The 26,475-nt window shown below is 42.4% G+C and overlaps 1 protein-coding gene across 1 annotated transcript in view; it reads right to left on the reverse strand.

The window, feature by feature from the left end:
• Positions 1-288: 288 nt before the first annotated feature.
• GPATCH1 (G-patch domain containing 1) overlaps positions 289-26,475 on the reverse strand; it is a 56,337-nt gene continuing 30,150 nt past the window's right edge. The window contains exons 10-20 of the mRNA XM_043436793.1: positions 26,057-26,261; positions 23,950-24,243; positions 22,717-22,895; positions 22,092-22,219; positions 20,090-20,226; positions 19,599-19,765; positions 11,566-11,782; positions 8,562-8,669; positions 6,508-6,605; positions 5,321-5,466; positions 289-569 (exon numbers count right to left, since the gene is read on the reverse strand). Coding sequence (XP_043292728.1) covers positions 539-569; positions 5,321-5,466; positions 6,508-6,605; positions 8,562-8,669; positions 11,566-11,782; positions 19,599-19,765; positions 20,090-20,226; positions 22,092-22,219; positions 22,717-22,895; positions 23,950-24,243; positions 26,057-26,261 — 1,710 coding nt within the window. The 3' untranslated portion in view covers positions 289-538. The remainder of the gene's footprint in view (positions 570-5,320; positions 5,467-6,507; positions 6,606-8,561; positions 8,670-11,565; positions 11,783-19,598; positions 19,766-20,089; positions 20,227-22,091; positions 22,220-22,716; positions 22,896-23,949; positions 24,244-26,056; positions 26,262-26,475) is intronic.

A 26,475-nucleotide genomic window follows, 5' to 3' on the forward strand; every position in this document is an offset into this window, starting at 1 on the left:
AGATACTTCGGTGGCTTCTTCCTCAAGAGGCTGAGGCCGCCTGCCCGGATCCTAGGGCTGTGCTGCCCACTGGGCTCCTGGCTCCCAGCACCACCCATGAGAGGAAAGGAACCACACCCCCCAGGAAAACAACAAGAATGGGAAAGCGACCACCCTGCTCCCATACGATTCCTTAAGTAAGTCAGACTGTCCTTATCTGAACCTAGCTTTCTTTACCACAAAACCAGAGAAAAGCCTTCACTTTTCATTTCTTTTTTAAAAGTTTCAGGGAATGAAAAATCAAGAAGATAGAAAAATGCCATTTTAATTAAACTGTACAGTCTGAATTTCTTCCTCTGACACTAACAGAAGTTAAAAATAGAAATCAATTTCAGCAAACTTCCAAGGCAGGCTTTGAAATGTCAAGGTTTAAAAAAAAAATTATTTCACAGCATGAATTTACATATAAATACAATCTGTACAATGTATTAACTGAGTGATCAATGAACTTCCATCCTGGAGGAGATCTGGTATTGCGACAGGCAGGGGCAGAATTCAATTACTGCCTCCTTAGTGGAAGACGCTTCAGCCTGGAAGAGGAAATAAAAGAGAGAGAGTTAGATACAAACAGAAGAACTAGCTGGTTCAGTGGGGGAGGAATATGAAAATGCCAGGCCTTTCCCTGAATCAAAGTGGCACAAAATACAGAGAGTGACCCACACCATGAAAGAAAGCAGCATTTAATCTGCACTCTTTAAGATTCTGTTCCCCCCAAAACACAGAGAGACCCACTCCACCTCTTATGTTAAGTAAGACCCATTTATAAAAGCAAGTTCTAATCCTGGTTTCACTTACCTATCTCATGTATGACCCTTGGGAAGGAACTAAAAAGACAAAAAACCATGCCTGCTCTGGGGCTTTGAGCGCACAAGAATGTTCATGGCGGCTCTAACTCAGCAACCAGAGCTGGGTCACCCTGACTCTAGATCCTTGCTCTACAGCCCCAGACTGGAACGCCAAAGGCCCCCAACAACAGGACAGAAGAATACTCTGCGGTTTATCCTATTAAGGAATACTCCCCGGCAATGAGGACGAACCAGTTGTTACTAGGACAATACGGAGGAATCTCACAGGCCAGATGCAAGACCTCCTAGTACACAGGTCCTTTAAATAAATCTCAAACACAAGCAAGAGTAGTCAGTGACGACAGAAGCCAGAATGGCTGCCTTTGGGGTTAGGGGTGGGGATCGTAAGTGAGTGGGGGTTTCTGGAGTGCTGGTTTAGTCCTTGATCTAGGTGAATTCAGCTAGTGAGAATGCATGAACGATGAGCTTATGATGTGAGTGCACTAAAGAGGGTATTCCACTGTATGATTCCAGGTCTGTGAAATTCCAGAATGGGCAAAGCTAACTTAGACGGACAAGACACAGATCAGTGTCTCCTGGGGAGAGGATGGGGTTGGGTGGGGGACAGGAGGGGGCAGACTGCAATGCCATCTAGAACTAGGCCATACCGTCACTGAAGAAAAGCACAGGGGCCCTTGACAAGAGTGAGACCTCAGCCAGGTGCTGGGGATGCAAGTAAGACCCATGTGGTTGTGACCCTCAAAATGCCTCTTGCAGGAGGGACTTCCCTGGTGGTCCAATGGTTAAGAACCGGCCTTTGCAATGCAGGGGATGTGGGTTCGATCCCTGGGTCCAGGAACTAAGATCCCACATGCTGCAGAGCAACGAAGCCCCTGTGCCACAACCAGAGAGTCCATGTGCTTCAACGAAAGATCCCACATGCTGCAACTAAGACCCAACGCAGCCAAACAAACAAAAAAGTAAATGGAAAAAAAAAAGTACCCCTTGTAGGAGACAGATGCAGACAGGTAATATACAGAGTGGAGTGAGGCACAAAAGATGGACAGGCCCCCTGTCTCTCTGTGGAGAGTCTAGGAGGCTTAGGGTTGAGGGGATGTGGAAACTATACCTTTAACAACCACGAGAGTAAGATTTAAATACACTTCACACCTCTGCCCCTGCCTTCCCCCCCTCCCAGGCCCTGCCTCAGCGATAAGTGCTCTCAGGAGTGTAAGAACCCCTCCAGTCCTCTTCTCTGCAAAGATGTACATAGAGGTGTACACGGGGAAATCCAAGGGAGTGAGGATGATAGTACCAACTGTATACACTATTCCGTAGCTTTTGGCCTCTTATTGTTAGGTTTCAGATGCCAGTCAGCAAGCAGCCCATGTTTTCTGACCGCCATGCTCGGCACGCTCCACCACACCCTCCAGACGGGCACCGAGGGGCTTCCACGTGTGCAAGTGCCTCCCCGCAGGAACGACTCATTGCGTGGCCCCAAACAGTCAAGGGTGATGACATCAGGTGCTGGTACCAGCCTCTCTGGGCCCTGCTTTCCCTGCCTGTGAACCGAGGGGACACGAGTCACAGGGTGTGTGGGCATTAAAGGAGCCCACACCCATGTGGGTGCCTCACAGTGCCCGGCCCATCAAGTCAGCACTGGCACGTGCCCTGAGAAAAGGCAGACGTGAAACAGCACAGCCGCTTCAGGGGGCTCTGGATTAAACTGAAATGCTCATATCTTTGTGTGTTTGAACCATGAGAATGTCCTGTGTACTGGGGAGACATAAATGAAAAAGAACATGGGCCTGGCACTTGTATTTCCAGATAGCAAAATAACTATAAGGCCATAGTAATTAAAACGGAGTGGACGGGCTTCCCTGGTGGTTCAGTGGTTAAGATCTGCCTTGCAGGGGACACCAGTTCAACCCCTGATCCAGGAAGATCCCACGTGCCTCGGAACAACTAAGCCCGTACACCACAACTACTGAGCCTGTGCTCTAGAGCCTGGGAACCACGACTGCTGAGCCTATGCTCCCTAGAACCCATGCTCCAGAGAAGAGAAGCCTGTTTTGTCCCTCTTCTTCCTGGGCCCACAGCTGGACTTCCCCTACCCAGTCCTGTGGTGGACAGCAGGGTGGTCGAGCTGCCCTGGGCTATGGGCTAGGAGGGAAGAGGAGCCAGAATGTGCAGGCAGGGCCAAAACCACCTCCAGAACCATCTTTCAAGCCATTCCCCTCCTCTGAGGATCACATGCTACAGTGGAACAGACGGGGATCCTGAGTAATTTTCTCAATTCCATTTATGCTTCATTGGCTGAGCCCCTGGGGTTCAGGGGTTCTTTTAAATTACAGCTCATTTACTCACTCTCATTAATATTTACAACTGGCCATCTATCTGGAGAAAGTTAAGTTGGATGCCTATACTATTCTGTTCACAAAAAAGGGAAAATAAAACAACTCAAATAAACTAAATGAAAACAAAACTGAAAAAGCATGAGGATAGTCTACCTACATATACAAAATCTTATATTAGGGAAGGCCTTAAAAAAACAAAATGTAAAACACACCACCACCACCAAAAAGAACTAGAAAAATGAGTGTACCAAAAATTAAAGCTTCTGTTCAACAAAAGTCATATAACAGGTAACACTCTAGAACAAAAAGGATGACTATCCAGAATTATGTTTTAGTTTCTAAAAAAGTTTTTTAAATGTTAAAAAAAAAAGGCTTAGGGGGATACTTCTCTGGTGGTCCAGTGGTTAAGACTCTCTGCTTCCACTGCAAGGGTCACGGGTTTGCTAATACCAGACCACCTGACCTGCCTCCTGAGAAATCTGTATGCAGGTCAAGAAGCAACAGTTAGAACTGGACATGGAACAACAGACTGGTTCCAAATCGGGAAAGGAGTACATCAAGGCTGTATACTGTCACCCTGCTTATTTAACTTATATGCAGAGTACATCATGAGAAATGCTGGACTGGATGAAGCACAAGCGGTAATCAAGATTGCCAAGAGAAATATCAATAACCTCAGATATGCAGACGACACCACCCTTATGGCAGAAAGTGAAGAAGAACTAAAGAGCCTCTTGATGAAAGTGAAAAGGCTGGCTTAAAACTCAACATTCAAAAAACTAAGATCATGGCATCTGGTCCCATCACTTCATGGCAAATAGATGTGGAAACAGTGGAAACAGTGACAGACTTTATTTTTTTGGGCTCCAAAATCATTGCAGATGGTGACTGCAGCCATGAAATTAAAAGACACTTGCTCCTTGGAAGAAAAGTTATGACCAACCTAGATAGCATATTAAAAAGCAGAGACATTATTTTGCCAACAAAGGTCCATCTAGTCAAAGCTCTGGTTTTTCCAGTAGTCGTGTATGGATTTGAGAGTTGGACTATAAAGAAAGCTGAGCACCGAAGAATTGATGCTTTTGAACTGTGGTGTTGGAGAAGACTCTTGAGAGTCTCTTGAACTGCAAGGAGATCCAACCAGTCCATCCTAAAGGAAATCACTCCTCAATATTCATTGGAAAGACTGATGTTGAAGCTGAAACTCCAATACTTTGGCCACCTGATGCGAAGAGCTGACTCATCTGAAAAGACCGTGATGCTGGGAAAGATTGAAGGTGGGAGGAGAAGGGAACGACAGAGGATGAGATGGTTGGATGGCATCACTGACTCAATGGACATGAGTTTGAGTAAGCTCTGGGAGTTGGTGATAGACAGTGAGGCCTGGTGTGCTGCAGTCCATGGGGTCACAAAGAGTTGGACACGACTAAGCAACTGAACTGAACTGAACAGGGAACTCCTTGCAGTGTGGGCCAAAAAAATTTTTTTGTAATTTTTTTAATAATAATTCCTAAACATCAGTAAAACAGTACCTAAAAACCAGAAAAACAATCTAACAGAGGACAGAACATTGTGAAATGTTCAGGAGCACGTTATTCACATAGGAGCCCACAGCAAACGCTGAGACCCAAAGCAAAGGATACTCGGCCTCGTTACTGATCCAGGAAACGCGATGAAGATGATCTGCCATTCTTCACCCATCAGGCTGGCAAACATCTCCACGCTGTCTGTAGCTGATGTAACAACAAGGTACTTTCACGATTCAAATGGATAGAGCCACTTTTGACAACAGTTTGGTGGTATTTATTCCTTCCAAGTGTTCATTCCTATAGATTTATGTTAAAAATGTGAAACAGAATGTGTGTGTCCCTGTGTGTGTGTGTGTAGTTGTGTAAAAAGGTCTCAAAGTCACAAGGCAACCGACAACAGAGGGGACTGTGGAGAGAAGAGAGACTTGGGGAACTGGTCACAGCTTTACCTGTACGATTTGAATTTCCACAGCAATAATATATTTACATATTACTTATGCAATTAAAAGTTAACTTTTTAAAAAGCTGAGTCCATACACAAATCTATCGCTCCCGACATCTGCCTCTAAGCAAACACGGCAGGGCTCCAATCAGCCTCCGCGCTGCCTACCGTCTCAGCAGCTCCTGGGGTGACAGGTCTGTGGGCCCCTCTTCACTCTGGCTGTCGCTGCTGTCCGTGCTCTCAGAACTACTGCTTTTCTCTGATCTTTTACTCTTTTGCTTGCCTTTGTGCTTGTGCTTCCGGTGCTTCTTTTTCTGAAAAAAGTAAATAAATAAATTTAAGGAGAACAAATGGGTGTTTCTGTCCCTTATTCGGCACAATTACTGGCTAATGAGGCATTTGGTTGCTGCAGTCATTCAAAAACAAAACCAAAGGGCCTTCCCTGGTGGTCCAGTGGTTAAGCACGAAGGAAAAACTGGTAGAAGGTTAGAGAACAACACATAGACCGCTGAGAAAAAAGAGAGTTTGGTTTTCAAACCTGTCAGCACCTGTTCCTTTCCTTTCACTCCAGGAGAACTTCTCCTGTCTTCCATGCTCGAGAAGCCTGTTTTCTGGGAGCTAAAAGGGGAGCTGTTTCTAATCAGTTCTCCTACTGCCCAGGCCACTGTGGGAGCCCAGCACTAACGTTAACTGAATTAAACGTCTGCACCATAATGCAAAAGAAGATACCGATGTCGAGGTGAGGGCTGTCAACGGTGATCTTCAAGTGTCCGTCACTTCAAATGACAAGCTACAGACCCAAGTCTCTATTTGTAGTGATGACAAAGTAGTTGAGAAGTATTCAAACTAATACCTTCTTTTTATATTGAATAATCATTGATATTAAATGTTTTTATTATTTAATTAAACAATTATTTCATTAAAGTTAGTAATTAACTGTTTTATTACTTAATACTCAACCATTACTCTAAGATTTTTATTTATGTATTTTTGGCTGCATAACCTGTGGGACCTTAGGTCCCTGAGCAGGGAGAGAACCCAGGTGCCTGCAGTGGAAGTGCTCAGTCCTAACCACTGGACCACCATGGAATTCCCAAGCCTGAGATATTAAATGTCCTTATTTTCTACTTTTTAATGTTCAAGAATTTAAAAAAGATTTTAAGTACAACTGGATAAATTAAAATATTCTGTCTGAAAGAAAAACAAAGTGTTTTTGAAAATCAAGGGGTTACACTGAACTGATATTCAGTCAAGTCAGTGAGAGGCCTGTTGTGGCCCTATACCTCTTTGACTGGTTTCCTGGGTCACTCCTGGAGGCTGGGGCATCTGACGCCACACACCCGGAAGTCACTCACCTTCTCTTTCTTCCGTCTATGCTCTTTCTTGGTCCTGTGTTTTTCTTTGTTCTTTTTATGTTTCTCTTTGAGAGGTGCCTCAGGTTTTTGACGTGCATCTGAAACACAGATGTAATAAAGACATGAACTAGAGGCACCAAGGGGAAAAAAGGCTAAATTACTGAATTCAGTAATGACGCAGATAGAATGTTTACCATTAAGGCAGAACTCCAGCCCTACCTCAATGGTAAACAAGCAGATTAGCGTGTCACACTGTAGCTCTATATTTAGAAACTGCCAGAAACCTCAACCTAAGACCTGTTTGATCCAACTGGTGTTTGGCCACAGCCTTATCTGCCAGATGAAGATAAAGTCAGACCAGCATGCCTACAAGCTTTCTGTAATTTAACATCCTTGGGTAAACTCAAAGACGGATCAGAATCTGCCTCTGGCTCTGTCACCAGCTCTGTGATCTTTGACACGTTGCTAAAGCTCCCCAAGTCTGTTTCCCCATCTGAAAAAGGGGAAAACAAGAATCTCTATCCCCTTAGGGACATAGAGAGGATCAGAAGGGACCATAAATATGAACCCCAAAGCCATAACTGCCAGCCCCTCTGAAAGCGTCCTCCCTTTCCAAAAGCACATTTCATATGAGTTCGACTTATAACTGGAAACGCTAAAAAATTAGCATCAAAAGAACATAATGTACGTGATCATTAAAAATGACTAAACAAGTTGCATGAGCCCAAATTCTCTATCTCCAAATTCTGATCGAAATGTTTTCATGAACTTCCAGTCATCAAACCAGCAGAAAACTACCTAGAGTAGAAACACTGTAAGCCATTAAATCAACTTTCATCTACCTAAAAAAAAGCTCCAAGATATTTCATGAATACAGTTTATTTTTCAAACCAAGTTAACAGATATCTGCAACTTTCTAGTATTATAGTTTGGTCAGATATTTCCAAATTTGACCTCCCCAAACTATCGTTTTTAATGCTAGTTTTTGGAAAATAACTCATAGACCAAATTAGGTTATTAACTATTACAAGGATATCAAGGGCCATTCTGGGAAACAGTCATAAGTAACTTAGCTTTCAGGTACAGAAACACGTATCTTAAACTAAAGATCTGAACAATTATAGAGATGAGAAATACATTCACCACAATTTTTCAAAAGCTCACACTTTTTACTCCTCTCTGCTTTCTATCACTTCTTTGAAGGTTGGGTTAATTAACCAAACCAATATGTGTAAGTGGACACTACAGAAAACTATAAAGTAGGTAATAGAATTTTATGTCATTTATACATCTGGGCCCTGTTATCAGATGTGTGTTAACCCAGCTTTCAAAGAGATGATAAACCAGTATAAACATTTTATGTGAGAAGTCAATTTAAGCTGGCAACAAATAGAAGTTGTCAACAGACACTGGGGGAGGAGGATGAGCTATATTTACTGCTGAAAGGATTAGTTTTACTTATTTATTTTTTTGCTATATTAGCCAAAGGATTAAAAAAAAAGCCTCAATATCCTTCTCTCTACAATTCCTGTTCCATCTTTGTGTCCTAGATTTTTAATTTAGGACATTTTTTATTTTATTTTATTTTTTTGTGTGTGTGGATTTTTATTTATTTATTTTTTTTTTTTATTAGTTGGAGGCTAATTACTTCACAACATTTCAGTGGGTTTTGTCATACATTGATATGAATCAGCCATAGATTTACACGTATTCCCCATCCCGATCCCCCCTCCCTATTTAGGACATTTTTTAAAAAAATGTCTATAAGTGATAAAATTTGAGATACTAAGGACCCTTCTGTTAAAAAGGTTTTTTTTAAAAAAAACTGCAGGTGTCTGAGACTGAAGAGCAACTACTATCATTTAGGTACAAGGTGGAAGCACTGATTTTCTAAGTGTGACTGAGAACAGATAAGCGAAGAACAAATGTATATATTTGGGTGGACCCATGCTGAATTATGTTGGTGGGTGGAACGACGTGATTAGAGTTATCCTATCTTAGGGGGAGACTCTGGTGTCCATGCAAATGGATGACGCAAAGCACTCTCGACTCACTGGGGCAGAAGACTGGGGGCAGCCGTGGGCCGAACTCCTCTCTTTCATCTATCTGCATCTTCTGAATTGGGAAGAATGGAGCAGGCTCCTGGGGTGCTGGCTCGCTAGCTGAAAAACATCACAGTATTAATTAATATACATGCCAAACATTAATGTACTTGAGTCTAAAACTGTCTGTTTTCACTAGATAACATGTGCTTTTCTTCAGTACCCCACTTAACCAGCTCACGCCAAATGCTGAGGATACAGAGTGAACACGCAGGCCCAACCTCTGACCTCATGGACGTTTGAGCTGGGATGTCGGTCACACAAGGACACCTGCAGCCAGGGGCCCCAGTGACCGTACCACTGGGGTGGCAAGGGTGCGTGTTGTACACACTCACATCACCTGAGACCTAAAAGGTTGAAATACATCCTTGAGGGAGGGCCATCTCAGGAGAATAAATAAGAAATAAATAAGATGTCAGACCATGTCCCAGCTCAGAAGGCTGCACATCACTCAAATTGTCAAAGAGCAGAAAAACTGAATATGAACAAATTATCATATTCACATTAATAATCTCATTTTTAAAGAAGAAATGATTTGGTTTTCAGAGATAAGAGAGAAAAAGATGGGGCAAGTTTGGAAAAATATGTTATCAAAGTGTTGGTGGTTATTTCTGTGAAAGGAGGATTCCAAGAGACTTAAGCTTTCTACATTTCTAAATTTTTAAACTTTTCAAGTAACATATAATTGTGTAACTAAAAAAATAAGTTGCCTTTTTTCACAGAAGAAATAAAGAAATAGGCTGACATTTTGCGGCCACCTATGAACAAACAGGATCTTATATCTCTACATAACTTTTTGGTTAAAGGCCCTTAAAAATTATACTTAAGTCCACCACAGACTGACAAGGTCACTCTAAGACCGAGATGGGAAATTCTGTCCACCCACCCAAGCATCTGAAAAGTCTCCCACCCTTGCAGATGGCCTCCCTTCCTATGCCAGAACCCCTGGCTGGAGTAAACAGAACAGGTAGAATAGGCTACTAACCAAGCATCAGACTCACTGTAATGAGAACAGACACCACCTATCAAGTGTTACTTATGTTTCAGGCAATGCCCATCTGACAGGTGAGCCAGAGCACACAATCTGCCCTATAGAGAAGAAAGCAGAAGAACCCCTGTACATGTTATGACCAAATGTTTCCCACTAATCCTGGCATCTTGTCATCAACCACATGAAAAAAAGAAAGTTGTTTTTTTAATGAAAATTTTACTATTTTTTAATTCTTCTCAATTAGCACACATAGGAAAATCAATATTATCAAACATAGCCATTCTAAAGATATACCATAGATTTATGCCAGATAGGAGAAAAAAAAAGAACTCTGCTCCATCTCAATTAAAAATGCAAAAGATTATGAATGAGAGTGAGTGAAAGTCACTCAGTCATGTCTTACTCTTTGTGACCCCATCGACTGTAGCCTACCAGGCTCTCTTCTGTCCATGGGATTCTTCAGGCAAGAATACTGGCCATTCTATAAATCATATAAATATTTTTGGATCTGTCTACTAAGGAAAGCAAAAATAAACAAATAAGACCTAATTAAACGAAAAACGTTTTGCATGGCAAAGAAAACCATCAACACAATGAAAAGACAACTGAATGGAACAAGTATTTGCAAATGACATGACTGATAAAGAGTTAATATCCAAAATATTTAAACAGCTCATAAAACTCAACATCAAAAAAATTTTTAAAGTAAACAACCCAATTAAAAAATGGGGACAAGACCTGAAGAGACATTGTTCAAAGAAGACATACAGATGGCCAACAGGCATATGAAAAGATGTTCAACATCACTAATCAGCAGAGGAATGCAAATCAAAACATGATGAAAAAAAAAAACACAAAAACACAAGATATCACCTTACACTTGTCAGAATGCCTACCATCAAAAAGACCACAAATAACAAATGTTGGTGAGGATGCAGAGAAAAGAATTCTTGTGCATTGCTGGTAGGAGTGTAAACTGCTGCAGCCGCTGTGAAATATAATACTGAGATTCCTCAAAAAACTAAATAGAACTATCATGTGATCCAGCAATCCCACTCCTGAGTATATTTCCAAAAAAAAAACAACTCTATTTTGAAAAGATACATCTACCTGAATGTTCACAGCAGCATTATTTATAATAGCCAAGATATGTAAGCTACCTAAGTGTCCATCAACAGATGAATGGATAAAGAAGATAGGGCATACACACAGACATGTGCGTGCGCGTGTGCACACACACACAGACACGCACACAGGAATATTATTCGGCCATAAGAAAGGAAATTTTGCCATTTCCAACAACATGGATGGACCTGGAACGTATTATGCATAGTGAAATAATTCAGACAGAGAAAGACAGACAGTAGATTATCACTTACATGGGAATATAAACAATAAAACGAATGAATGAATATAACAAAACAGAAACAGACTCACAGACACAGAAAACAGTCTAGTGTTCACCAGTAGGGAGAGATAAGGAGAGAGGGGCAAGAGAAGGGTAGGGGATTAAGTGATACAAACTACCATGTATAAAACAAGTAAGCTACAGGGTATTCCCTGGTGATCCAGGGGTTAGAACTCTGCACTTTTACTGCTGAGAGTGCAGGTTTGGTCCCGGGTCAGGGAACTAAGATCCAGTGAGCTGCAAGGTACAACACCACCACCAAAAAAGCTGCAAGGCTATACTGTACAACACAGGGGACAGAGCCAAAATTTTAGAGCACTTTTAAATGGAGTACAATACATAAAACTTTTGGATCACTATGTCATATACCCAAAACATAATATTATAAACTAACTATACTTAAATAAAACTTGTTTTAATTTAAAAAAAACACGAAACTTAAAAACATCATCAGTTGCTAATTATCCTGGTTAAAATTTGATACCGAATGAAGCAGCTTCTCTATAGACACCATTGTTTTCTTTTTCAGATTCCAAAGTCTGAAATATTTGACCTACCTTGAGCCACAGATGACGCTTCAATTAAGTCAGTCTCTTGGGAACTTTTGAAGTCAGCCTCCCTGGTACCCTCCTGATCATCCTCACTGTCACCCTGCTCATCCTCAGAGGATGAAGACTTCTCATCAGAGGAGCTGGCAAAGATGGCTTTGAATAAGTCCATGGATGGGCGGCCACCCTCTCCTTCAGTCTGTGAATCCACATCTTTGTTTACTCCCTGGATTAACAGTGAAATAAGAATCAGAGGTGAAGAGGCAAGGATGAAAGGAGCTACACATTCTAGAACACGGCACACGCACATACACAGGTACTTAACGTTTATACTCACGTGTGTGGGTCTCCATATCCACACATTTGCTAACTAAACAATGATCACTCACATATTATCATTTTGTGGTATTTTTCTGATTCAATACCTGTAGACCACACTGACTGGTAGAAGCAGCTGAAACCTCTTAAAGAAATAGGTCATTAATCAGAGTTGCAAAGGACCCAGAAAAAGGCAGCAGGGACTAGCACAGCACCTCTGTCCTATTTTGAAAAGTCTATCTGAGGCTTCTACGGTGGTCCAGCGGTTAGGAATCCACCTTGCAATGCAACGGACACCGGTTCGATCCCTGGTCTGGGAAGATCCCACATGCTGAGGAGCAACTGAGTCTGTGAGCCATGACTACTAAGCCCACAGGCCCTGGAGCCCACGCTCCACAACAAGAGAAGCCGCTGCCGTGAGAAGCTTGGACACCGCAACAAGTAGGAGGCCCTGCTGCTACAACCAGAGCAAGCCGTCGGACAGCAACGAAGACCCAGCACAGCCAAAAATAAATAAACACAAATTTTTAAAAAATGTCTATCTGAACCTTTAGAGGTCCAAACATGAAAGGTAGTGAAGACAGCATACTCATTAAAAGGTGCTGAAAACTGGGGACCTCCACACTTGGACAGCAAGATCAAACCAGTCAATCCTAAAGGAAATCAACCCTGAATATTCATTGGAAGGACTGATGTTGAGGCTGAAGCTTCAATACTTTGGCCACCTGATTCGAAGAGCCAACTCATTGGAAAAAGACCCTGATGCTGGGAAGGACTGAGGGCTGGAGGAGAAGGGGGTGACAGAGGATGAGATGGTTGGATGGCATCACTGACTCAATGGACAAGTTTGAGCAAACTCCAAGAGATAGTGAGGGACAGGGAAGCCTGGCCTGCTGCAGTCCATGGGGTCGCAGAGTTGGACATGACTGAGTGACTGAACAACCACACGATGGGGAGGGTGCGAGGAACACGCTGACAAAGTGGTCCTGGGGCTCCCCTCTGCAATTACAGGTCACCCTTCCTAAAAGCAGCCCCAGGATGGAGGCTCAGGCTAGTGACTGTACATACTCCATCCTATAAACAGGGACAAAGGTGTGAAGAAGGCATGGTTCCCACATCCCTACAGCTTATCACTGGACAGACATGGGGTGACCTAAAGTGCTAAGTGTAAACAGCAGCCACAAGAGTGGCTGAGATCAGAATCTGCTTCAGTCCTTCCATTCTACCACTGAAGAATGTAGGTCAGGAATGACACGAGGCTCTGTCAATGATGCACATGTGCTATACACACACACACACATGCTACATGCCCCGCGTGGGCCTGGACTCTACCTGGCAGAGCTCTCGTTCTCGGCCAGTGGTCCCTCCCATATCCCACACCACCTCCAATTTCTGAAGCAGAATTATAAATATGTGAAAAAAACCAGTACAAGATGGAGTTTGTGACTGTGTAAAACCCTTTCCCATAGAAAAAAATGAAGGATATCATTGTCCACTAAAAATAACCAGGGCACCGTGGAGTAAGGACTACTCTAGAATTGGGGCTGAGATATAAAAAGATGAGCTTAGAACATCTAACTGTGACCAGAAAGTGAGGACACGCTCACAGCATAAGAGGGACATACCAACGGCACACAGGAGCCAAACTGAATGGGCTTCAACTAACCGAACCAGGACAGTTGGAGCATTAAAATAAGTTGGGACTTCCCTGGTAGTCCAGTGGTTAAGACTCCACGCTTCCACTGCAGGAAGCATGGGTTCAATCCTTGGTCAGGGAACTAAGATCCCACATGCCACACAGTGCGGTCAAAAAAAGTGACAGTACTCAATTATCCCTGTGGATAAAATAGCAAACCATGGGTCCACAGTGATAGAAATAATTTGATGAGGGACAGGGTGTTTATATATTTCAGAGCTCTTAAATTTGTATTAAAAACAAAGCAAAAATAATAAATAAAGATACTTAACTACAAAAGGGAAAAGACTAACTTCATAGTGGAGAAGTCTGGCAGATACCACCTTACTTGAGTAATCAAAGTTAGAATCAGGAACAGGACAAATCAACACCATGTGCCACTTTGGCAGGACACTCTGAGACCACGGCAGCACCCCTTCTGAAGTGTTCCTGCCAAAAATGCAGGCGCGGATCTAGTCCTAAGGAAAGGCCAGATGAGCCCAAACTGAGGACTATTCTACAAACCACTGGCCTGTAATCTTCAAAAGTATCAAGATCATGAGAGTCAAGGAAAGACTGAGGAACTGTTCTAAGACTGCAGGAGACTAAAGAGGCGTGAGAGCTCAATGCAACAGTGATGCTACGCTGCACTCTTTTGCTATAAAGGACCGCTAGTGGGTCTTGAACGGGTTGGAGGACTGGGCAGTGGTAATGTATCAATGGTGACTTGCTGATTTTGATGGATGTACCGTGGTTATATAAGAGAATGCCCTTCTTGGGACTTCCCCGGTGGTCCAGTGGTTAAGAATCCTTGAAATACAGGGGACAAGGGTTTGATCCCTGGTCAGGGAACTAAGATCCCACATGCTACCAGGCAACTAAGCCTAAGAGCCACAGCTAGAGAGTCCGTGCACCGCAAATGAGAGATCCCATGTGATGAAACACAGATCCGGTGAGCTGCAACTAAGGCCCGATGAGGCCAAATAAATACATTAAAAGAGAATGCCCTTCTTTAAAAGAAAACATGGGTGTGATGGGGCATCCGGCTGGCAATGTATACTCAAGTGGTTCAGGAAAAAAAAAATATCTACACTGTATCTAAACTTTCAAGATTGTTTCAAAATTTTAAAAGCTATAAAAATATCAGGAGAGAGGCTAACAGTGAAGCCCAAGAATCATAGCCACAGTTCCCCATAAAAGTCATCTATTTGATATTTCTATGACAAGCCACAGACACCAAAGTCACACGCATGGACCATTACTGAATGACAGTTTGCAGACAGTCCTGACCTTTAATAGTGTCTGTATTATTAAATGTCCCTTGGGGTGGGAAATGGCAACCCACTCCAGCATTCTTGCCTGGAAAACGCCATGGACAGAGGAGCCTGGTGGGGTATAGTCCATGGGGTCGCAAAGAGTCAAACACGATTGAGCACCTGAGCAAATATGCACATTATTAAATGTACATGAGTATATAAGACATTCTACCCTTAGACAGCCACAGAGGATGACTTCTTTTGTTTATATTTTTTCAAGAATATAGTAAGAGCTGTACTGAAATTAAACAATAACAACATATGCCAAACATACAACAACGGTATCTACAAAGCTCCCTAACCACCACCACCCCACCTTCCACCCAAAGTGTGTACATTCACAACTGTGGTGAGGCAGGAAAGAAAGTAAGCAACTCAGAAAGGGGAAGAGCCCCTCCTAGGGTCACAAGCTAATAACTGAAAAAGCAAGAACCAAGACATTTCAGCCAAAATTATCTAAATACCATCCCAACATGATTTGAGAAAATCTAGAAGGCTTTCTAACCCAATGACCATATCACAGAGCCAGAACCCCTGGGTTTTACACCATTAAAGCCCAAACGGCATGGTTCCAAATCCATGGTGGCATGGGGGATGGCTGCTGCTGCTGGGCTCAGCAGGAGGGGGACCATTTTTTCTGACCATAGGAGCTGTGGTTCCAACAGTCTGGAGTGAATGTCACTGCTGTCTTCCCCAGCCTGCCTTCCTGCCAGTTGACTCCAGACAGAAAAAGTCATGGGATATGCAAGGCAGAACAAGGAAACAAAAGCCCCAACTTTCTGACTGGAGGACTTAAAGGGCATGTCGGCAATATCAGGAAGAGGAGGAGCTGGATAGGGTGATCCAGGGTTAATGAGTTTCTTTCTGCCTCACCTTAATGAGTTTCTTTCTGCCTCACCTCTGAGCTCAGGGATCTGATTTTAAACAGCAAACCAAAGCCTTTGATAACAGAACTACGGGATTAACTACCAGCCAGGTCCCAGACCAGCCACAAGGAACAGCACATACAGGAAAGATCTGAAGAGTACTATAAAGGTTTTGAAAACTAGAAGAATATTTCAACCAAGATGGGTTAGAACTTGTAGCCTGAACCTAATAGGTCCATTGTCCACTTAAGCAAAACAAAACAAAACATCGAGATTCTCCTTAGAATTTAAATAAGACCCAGAATCTCATAACATTAATATTCAAAGTATCCAGAATGCAATCCAACCTTGAATAGGGAAAGTGTTAGTCGCTAAGTTATGTCTAACTCTTTACGACCCCATGGACTGTAGCCTGCCAGGCTCCTCTATTCATGGAATTCTCCAGGCAAGAATACTGGAGTGGATAGTCATTCCCTTCTCCAGAGGATCTTCCCAACCCAGGGAACGAACCTGGCTCTCCTAAATGACAGGGGGATTCTTCATCATCTGAGCCACCAGGGAAGCCCAAAAAGTCTATAGCACCTGATATTCCCAGGCATTCTCCCATCCAAGTACTAACCAGATCCCTGCTTAGCTTCTAAGATCAGATGAGATCGGGTGCATTCAGTGTAGTATGGCCAGAGACAAAACTTACTTGGTACACAAACAAACAGGAAAATCTCAACTTGCAAAAGATAATCAACGCCAACCTCAAATGACAAAAATCAAAATGACAAAAATGTTGGAATTAGAAGATACATTTTAAAGCAGCTATTATAACCATGCTCCAAGAATGGAGACAAACAAATGAAAAGATTTTTTAAAAGTCTTAGCAAATAAATAAAAGATATAAATACAATAGCCCAAGTTAAAAATTCACTGGATGGACTCAGTAGCAGAATGGAAATAACAGAGAAAAGACTCAGTGAACTTAAAGACAAATCAAGAGAAATTATCTGATGTAAACAGAGGGGAAAAAAAGATTGACAAAGAGAACAGAGGCTCAGAGACCTATAGGACAAATTCATTTAATGTCAACAGAGTCTCAAGAGAAGTGTGAGAATGTGTGCAGAAAAATGTATCTGGGGGAATTTCCTGGCGGTTCAGTGGTTAGGATTCTGCAATTTCACTGATGAGGACGTGGGTTCCATCACCAGTCAGGAAACTAAGATCTCATAAGCCACTCTCTGTGGCAAAAAAGAATTTTTATAAAAGAAAAATATTTGAAGAAAATAACGGCTGAAAATGTCCCAAATTTGTTCAAACACAAACTTATTAAAGATTCAAGAAACTCAGCAAACCCCAAACAAAATAATCTCAAAGAAATTCACACTCACATACATCGTTATCAAACAGCCAAAACCGAAGACAAAGTGAAAATCTTAAAAGGAGTCAGAGGAAAAAACCACATCATTACAAGGAGAGGAACAACAATGTGAATGGCCACAGGTTTCTCATCAGGAACCACGAGGCCAGAAGGAGGTGGTAGAATATTTTTAAAGAGCTGAAAGAAAAGAACTGTTGACCCAGAATTCTACATCCAGCAAAAATATCCTTTAGGAATGAAGATGAAATACAGGATATTCTCAGATGAAGGAAAATTAAGAGAATTAGTAGTTGGAACTGCTCGGAAAGAAATGCTAAAGGAAGGAAGGAAGGAAGGAAATGACAAGAGGGAAACTTGGAACTTCAGGAACAGAAATGAAAATATCCAAATAGATCAAACATATTATCTCCTCAGCAGTTCTCTAAAATATGTATAGTGATGGAAAGCAACAATTTAAATATTGTCTGCTGAAGTTTTCAGAGAATATATATATTAATATGTAGCATATAAGACAACATAAAGCCGGGAGGGTAAAGGGGTTGCACATTCCACTCAAAGTGATAAAATATCAACTCTAAATACATGGTGAAAAGGTTAAGTATGTGTATTGTAACTCCTAGAGCAATCACTGAAAAAACAGTAAAAAAAATAGACAAATTAAAATGGAGAACTAAAAATTATTGAATATGAAAGAAAGTGGGAAAGGAGAAACATAGGAATGAAAGAGTGGGAACAGAATACAAATAATAAAATTACAAACCAAAACCCAATTATATCAACAAATTACATTAAATGCAAATGGTTAAAACATACAAAGATTAAAACACACAGATTATCCAAATATATCTAGAAATAAAAGACCTAATAACAATGACATACTGTTTATTAAAAACCCACTTTAAATGTAATGATATTAAAAAAAATGTAATGATAAAGAGTAATATTACATAATGATAAACAGGTCAATTCACACAAAAAAATATAACAATCCAGGGAATTCCCTGGCAGTCCAGTGGTTAGGACTCTGCACGCTCACTATCAAGGGCCTGGTTTCAATCCCTGGTTGGGGATTGACCCTGCATGCCTCACAGAGTGGCCAATAAACACATAATACCTCTATATGAAACAATCCTCACTGTGTATGTATCTAACAAGAAAAGTTTCAAAATACAGGAAACAAGCACTGGGGAATACAGTATGGCCATTTCTTACAGTTACATCTGTATGTATGTATTTCCCACCAATCCCACAATTAGGTATGTACCCTAGAGAAGCGTCAACTTAACGTTCACACACAAATCCACACGTGAATATTCACAGCAGCCTTATTCATGATAACCAACAGCTGGAAACAACTGTATGTCCTCAAAGACTGAACGGACCAAGAAGCTGTGGTGCACCCATCCAATGAAATATTGAGCAACAATGAGGGCACACACACTACTGAGGGATCTCAAAGGCAAGACACTCAGCGGGAGAAGCCAGTCTCAGAAGGCTACTTATGTATATTGTCTGATTCCATTTACATAACATCCTTCAAGGAACAAAACTATAGAGACAGAGTTGAGATCAACGGTTGACACGGGCTTAGGGTGACGGGAGGGTATGACTACAAAGAGACAGCATGAGGGAATTTTTGAGGTGATGGTATCCCTCTGCATCCTGACTATGGTGGTGGTTCCATAAACATGGATGGTTCATCCATCCATGAACTGATATATGTGCAAAAACTCACTGAACTGTATGTTTTTTTAAACAGTCAAGTTCAAGGTATGTTAAAAATAAAATAATTTTAATGAGGCTATTAGAAATAAAACCAACTTTTTATTAAGCTCAACTTTTAACTATTAAAGCAGTCATTTTTTTTTTTTTTTTCTTTTTGCAGGGGGCACACCTCACGGCTTGTGTGATCTTAGTTCCCTGACCACGGATTGAACCTGAGCCCTGGCAATGAAGGTGTGGAGTCCTAACCACTGGACTGCCTGGGAATTTCCACAGCAATAATTTTTTAAAAACCCAATGGATATTTTCTCTACCGTTTCCACAAAAGTGAAACTTGTTACTTGAAAAAAATATATTTTCTACATAATACACTGAGTTTTGTTTCAGAGTCTGACATTCGGTGGAAGCCATTCCAGGTAGAGATGTTCATGACCTCTCCTTAAATGATTAAGGCTGTGTCTGAAATTGAACCGCAGAGCAGACGTGGACAAACTACAGCCCATAGGCCAAAGCCAACCTACTGCCTGTTTCTGTAAAGTTTTCCTGGAACACAGATGAACTCATTTCTTTTCCCATATTGCCTGTAGTTTCTTTCACACTCACCAGCAAAGGTGAATAGCTATGGTACTGTATGGCTCTCAAAGCCTAAAAATTTAATATCTGGCCTTTCACAGCAAAAGCTTGCTTACCACTGCTATCAAATAACAACAAAGCATCACCACTGGGAAAGGCAAAGGCCACAGTCAGCCTGGCAAAGAGAGCTTGAAAGCCCTGAATACCTTATTCGAGACTGATTCCGTCGCACGCTCTTCCTCTTTGTTTACTAATGGACTGGGCTCTGGTTTAGCTGGACCAACTTTTGATCTAGCCAAACTTAAAAATTCACTAATGGAATCTTCTTTCTTTTCTTCTTTAGAAGTATCCCATCTGGATGGTTTTCTTAATTCTGAAAGGTAGGACACAGACCTAATGTCAGAATCAGCAAGCAAAAGGCAAGCTCTACATTATGGCTCTTTAATTCATTCAAGAACACCAGTGAGCCTTTATGGTCCAAGCACTGTGCGAGGTGGTAGGAATGTGGCCGATGCTGAAGCAGAGCCCCAATCACAATGGTGTACACTTGGACCATGTCAGCATGAGCTGATGTACTCATATAAACAATCCTTTTAACAGGAGAGTTTGCACTGCTTGTACCCTTTACTTCTGTCTTCCCAACAGGGTAGGGGCTGGGACCACCGTCAGCACATGGACCTGGGGAAGCCCTACTCACTGTCGGAACCTCGGTGCTGTGAAACTTTTTCATTTGGTGCTTGAGTCACAGGTGAGGAAGCTGTCTCAGGGATCGTCAGAAAGTTGAAGACTGAGTATTTGTCACGTTTCACTCTCGGTAAGCCAACTAAAGTTGAACTGGGGGTTGAAAAGGAAACATATATATAATTTTAATAACAACTGCAAGGATAAAATCAAATTCCTATGAAGCTGCTCATCTGTTTTTCACCAGTAGCCATTCTACTTGACTGAAAAGATCCCTTAAGATGTTTTTGCTTCTCAAAGCAATTTTAGAACTTAGAATGTTCAACTTTAGGAGTCAGGAGCTTTTTCTTATTATAGTAAGAGCCAGAATTTAACTTTGACAATGAATTTCAATGAAGAAAAAGTTCGATTGCTAAAAATATGCTTAAATTGTCTGACAAAATCTCTGATTCAACTGGATATGCTTTCTTGCCATGTTTACAATCAGATAAGTTGTTGAACTCATGAAATGAATCAGAAAACGTAAGTTTCATTTTAAACTTAAAAGCTTCTGCACAACAAAGGAAACTATAAGCAAGGTGAAAACAGTCTTCAGAATGGGAGAAAATAATAGCAAACGAAGCAACAGACAAAGGATTAATCTCAAAAATATGCAAGCAACTCCTGCAGCTCAATTCCAGAAAAATAAATGACCCAATCAAAAAATGGGCCAAAGAACTAAACAGATATTTCTCCAAAGAGGACATACAGATGGCTAACAAACACATGAAAAGATGCTCAACATCACTCATTATCAGAGAAATGCAAATCAAAACCACAATGAGGTACCATTACACGCCAGTCAGGATGGCTGCTATCCAAAAGTCTACAAGCAATAAATGCTGGAGAGAGGGTGTGGAGAAAAGGGAACCCTCTTACACTGTTGGTGGGAATGCAAACTAGTACAGTCACTATGGAGAACAGTGTGGAGATTCCTTGAAAAACTGGAAATAGAACTGCCATATGACCCAGCAATCCCACTTCTGGGCATACACACTGAGGAAACCAGATCTGAAAGAGACACGTGCACCCCAATGTTCATCGCAGCACTGTTTATAATAGCCAGGACATGGAAGCAACCTAGATGCCCATCAGCAGATGAATGGATAAGGAAGCTGTGGTACATATACACCATGGAATATTACTCAGCCGTTAAAAAGAATTCATTTGAATCAGTTCTAATGAGATGGATGAAACTGGAGCTCATTATACAGAGTGAAGTAAGCCAGAAAGATAAAGACCAATACAATATACTAACACATATATATGGAATTTAGAAAGACAGTAACTATAACCCTATATGCAAAACAGAAAAAGAGACATAGATGTACAGAACAGAGTTTTGGACTCTGTGGGAGAAGGCGAGGGTGGGATGTTTTGAGAGAACAGCATCAAAACATGTATATTATCAAGGGTGCAACAGATCACCAGCCCAGGTAGGATACATGAGACAAGTGCTCAGGGCTGGTGCACTGGGAAGACCCAGAGGGATGGGATGGGGAGGGAGGTGGGAAGGGGGATCGGGATGGGGAACACATGTAAATCCATGGCTGATTCATGTCAATGTATGGCAAAAACCACTACAATATTGTAAAGTAATTAGCCTCCAACTTATAAAAATAAATGGGAAAAAATAAATAAATAAATAAAATTTAAAAAAAAAGAAAACCTGAGTTTCATTTTAACTGTAAAACTCTATGTGCAGGATTAAAAAGGTGACAAATTAGACCGACATTTTGTTTTTGTAACTTGACATATCTGAGTTTCCTATCTTCTGACAGAATAAAGTTTGCTAAATGGAGATTTGCTTATTTTTTTAGTAACAAATTAAAAGAAGTTAAATCTGCAAAGTCTGCAGTTTCAAGCACTTACAAGAAAGTTCACCTAGAGAAAGGAAATTTAAACGAGTATGTAGGGTGAAAGAAAGCTTTAACACAGGGGCATAAGTACTGACATAAAGGCAGGTTTATCCAACTTACTCTGGATAAGGGTCAGGGACATTAAACCTCTTACACAGAAGCTTGTCAGGGTGCCACTCAAATATATCTCGGGTAAGCTTCCCAAACATCTTCATCTTCACAGCTGATTGCTTGTCACTGATGTCATTCTGGGAAAAGACAGTCATCTGGTTCATCAAGTGGCCACACGGCTGGCCTGTTTCTCCATTTACGAGTTTTCAAACCATCTCCCAAAATTTCAAAACAGCTTACGCTATAAATCTGCTAAAGTACACTGGAAGTTAAAAGAACAAACCTATTTCTTATTCTATAGTGCCATCTATATTTTGATGCTTTTCACCAAAAGATTTAATGTATTTGGCTACACAGGGTTTTCATTTTAAAAATTCAGCATTGTAGGAGGTACTTCCCTGGTGGTCCAGTGGTTGAGAGTCCGCCTTGCAATGCAGGGAACATGGGTTCCATCCCTGGTTAGGGAACTAAGATCCCACATGCTGTGGAGCAACTAAGCCCATGAGCCACAGCTAGAGAGCCCGTGCTGCAACTAAGATCTGAGGCACCCAAATAAATAAATTAAGTAAACAAATACATCATTTAAAAGAATTTAAAAAAAAAATTCACCACGAAGGGAATGGTGGCAACAGACCTCTTGGTCCCGAGGGACTTCCACCTGCTCGGAATCATCCTCCTCCTTGGCATGAGTGAACCGGGAGGATAAGGTTGAACGGGAAGACGCGTACAGCAGGGCTGCCCGGGCAAACTCGTCCCGCTCTCGGCCTCGCTCCCACTCCGTCATTCCGGGGTCCAGACAACGTTCCAGAGCATCTGCGGGGGAGAACAAGGAACAGCTTCACTCCTAGGAAAAAACGGGCAATTTACAGGAGAACAAGTCGTGCGTGCCACTGTAGAGTTCATCGGAGGAAACGCAAATCGTTAGCCTGGTTTTGAAGGGCACGGCACTGAGGTACTTGGTAGGTAATCGTGCTCCCTTCCTCAAAACGATGCTTTTATCCAAAGCACCAATAGTCCACCATGGTAAACAGTTTGATAATAAAATAATCTGTTAAGTAAATGTTTTACTAACCCAAAAAACGGATGCTTTTGTTGAATTCTGCCTCCTGCATGTAACAGAGAAAATTACTGGGAGACTAATGCTTGATTCAGTTTTCAAATCCAGCAATTTATTACTAGTACCAGACAGTGAAAATTCATCTGTATACTGTATTCCTAAGTTTGAGCAGAAAACACTTCTTTCTCTTTTTTTTTTTTTTTTAATTCAACAAGAAAACATCAGGGATGTAAAATCTTGGCACAGTACACAAGGATATGGCACAAGGATATGCTTTGAAAAACCAACCCCTCTAATTTGAGGACAAGCTCTCTTAGGACTTCTGCGTATATGAGCAAGCTCATGCCTCAGCCTTGCCATATTTACTTCATAGATCACAGAGTGACTTTTCTCCCATGCAAGGGTTCAACAGCCAACTATCTTTGTAAGTCAAACTTTAGACTATGATTTAGAGCTACATGGTTAGGATCTTAAGACAGAGTGGAAAATGACCTTGTTCTCTTGGCAGGAAGTGCAACCCTCACACAGAAGTCAAACATTTGCAAACAGAAAATGGTCTGTAATTTAGCATTAGCCAAGGCACGCTCTCTATTTAAACAGCTATCTTTGGGACCCGAGATACAGAGAAACACAGGCTAATTGTTCTTGCTTTCTTAGGTCAAGAGCCAGGGCCTGGAATCTTGACAGTGTTCACAGCAGGGCAAAGTAAAACTGCCAGAGCAGGATACCTCAGTTCTGTCTGGGCCTCGGGTCCGAACAGTAAGAACACTCCCCCTGGTGACGTGTGGGAGGCCCAGGCCTAGCACCCACCTTTCTGACCCCGTTTCATATTCACTAAAAACTCTTCATATCGTTTTTGCTTCTCTGGATCTTTAGCGAAAGGTTTGAAGTTGCTGGTTCCTGTGGTGGCTGTCCCTCCACTCAACGCCATGTACGAGCAGTGTCCAACATCTGGAGATGAGGGCTGCGGTCTGCTGCCTGAGGCACTCTGGGCCAGGCTCCTGGCCCTGAGCTGAGCCGCTTTAAGGTCAGATGCCTGCTTCACTTCTCTGAGTCTCTCTTTATCTTTCTGGGACAGAAATTCTAACACTGACGTGGGTGCCCCTATAAAGAAACAATAAGAGCAAGAGGTGAAAAATGTTGTTAAGACGTCTACATGCACATTCCTCTCCACATATACATTTTCAATATCACGGATTTATGAAATTGGAGGGGAGTATTTTACATGCAGTGTCATCTGCGTTCATACTGTCCCTGTGACACAACTAGACAGGAATAAAATAATGACACCTCCATTTTACACTTGGCAAAAGTGGGGGCCAATACTTCAGTGTTTACCAGGCCAATGAGAGCTCCTAAAGAGGAACCTGACATTGCGGTCTCCGGGCCTCTGTTAGCACAAGCACTGGCTCGGAGCACAGTTACCCGTCACGCACTATGTCACAAATGCCCACTGAGCATCTGCTCCATGCTGGGCCTGGGGCTGGGAGAAACATGTGAGGTCCTGCTCTCACTACTGAGGGAGACGGACCCTAAAGAAAGCAAGAATCAACACCAGAGGACTGCCATGAGAGGAGGACTATGGGGGAAAAATAAACACAGAGTAACCTAGATGAGAGGACTGGGCGTAGGGGCAGAGAGAGAGATAATTAACAAACAGTGGGCAGGGAAAGCCTGGGAAGTGTCTCCAAAAAGATACTATCTGAGGTAAGTTCCAGTAAAAAGAAGGAGCTGGGAATTCCCTGGTGGTCGAGCAGTTCGGACTCTGCGCTTTCACTGCCGAGGGCCTGGCTTCAATCCGTGGTGAGAGAAGTAATATCCTGCAAGCCTCACAGCAAGGCAAAAAATAAAAAATAGCCAAAACAGGAGAGAAAAGAGAGGCAGAGGAAAAGGGAAGGCCCCGAGGCACATCATGGTGGCAGGCTCAGAGGGCAGGAGGGAGGACCACAAGGCTGGACCGCAGTGGGGTTCAGGGAAAGTGGAGGAGGCTGTGGTCCGAAAGGCAGGCAGGGTGGGGTCCCCAGGGCCCCGAGAGCAGTAGGGGAGTGTTTTAGGGGAGTGGGAGGGGAGCGATGTAATTTGGCGGCTGTTGAAGGGAACTCAGGAGGCAGGGAGGAGGCTGCGGCAGTGATCCAGATGAGAGAAGGTGGGCGCAGAGACCAGGGTGGAAGCAGTGGCAATGCAGAGAAGGGGACGGGGTCCCCACACACGGTGAGGGTAGACCGAGAGGGCTTGCTGAGGGGCTGGGTATGGCAGGGGGAGGCAGGGAAAGAAAGGTGCTAAGAATCAGGATTCCCGTCTTCTAGGCCAGGCAGGGGGTCACTGGTGGTACCATTGACTGAGAAGGGGAAGGCTGGAGAAACAACAACTTTGGGGAAGGAAGTGGGGAACCAAGAATTCTCATTTGGTCTACTTTATTTGAGGCTCCCAAACCAAGTCCAAGTCCATCTCTCAGTGGGACTTTGGGCTCCAGCCTACAAGGGGATTCTCCATATCTGTTCATCCTTTCAGAAACACTCATTCCTCTCAGGCTTTCAGGAAAAGAGCCACAGTACCCCTTTCCCCTGAGGAAAAGAAACCATATGTTCCCAGGCTGTGCAGAAAAAAATGAAGGTACACATGGCCCTGGTCTTCACCTCATTCTTGGACAACTACCAAAAGTCTGGAAACTGCTGCGCTTAAGACAGGGCTTATAATTTTAATGACAGAACTCAAACTGATGATGGGAAAACAGCAAGTACTAAGTAGAGGATGTGTACAGTTAAGCATGCCATTCACAACCAACCACTTTTATTCCCACAGCTTGCGAATACAAAACTATGTAAAAAACTTCAATGGAAAAAGGACTTTCCATTTTGCTTTGGGTAGCTCAGGTTATTACAAATGTCATGATTTTAACCTTCTCCGTGGCACATACCTTGAATAGGTGTCTCTCCTAGCAACTCTCCCCTTTTGCAGGCATTCAGCTGGTGCCTACTATGTGTCCCTGGGTCATTTGTCGGCTTCCCGGCTGACTCCGATAATACCTGAAGTAAGTGGGAGTTCTCTGAGGTTGCAGCCACCACAGGTCTGAAATAATGCACTGGCCGATAGTCTTTTGGCAATTCAGGTGGTGGATAAATCTTAAAAAAAAAAAAACAATAAAGTAAAACTCAAGAATATACAGGCAGCAAGGTGATGACGTTTTACTGAACCAAGAAAGCTCATTACCTCTGGGCATTGTTAATCCCACCCTTTCCTAGGCAGGGTGGCAACCCCAGGAACAGCCTGCCCAACTGCCCAAGCAATACCCATCCTGGATGTGGAGGGGCATCAGAACCACCTTGTTCTCAAGGT

This window comes from Cervus canadensis, chromosome 18 (genome assembly GCF_019320065.1).
Source record: "Cervus canadensis isolate Bull #8, Minnesota chromosome 18, ASM1932006v1, whole genome shotgun sequence".
NCBI classification, from domain to species: domain Eukaryota; kingdom Metazoa; phylum Chordata; class Mammalia; order Artiodactyla; family Cervidae; genus Cervus; species Cervus canadensis.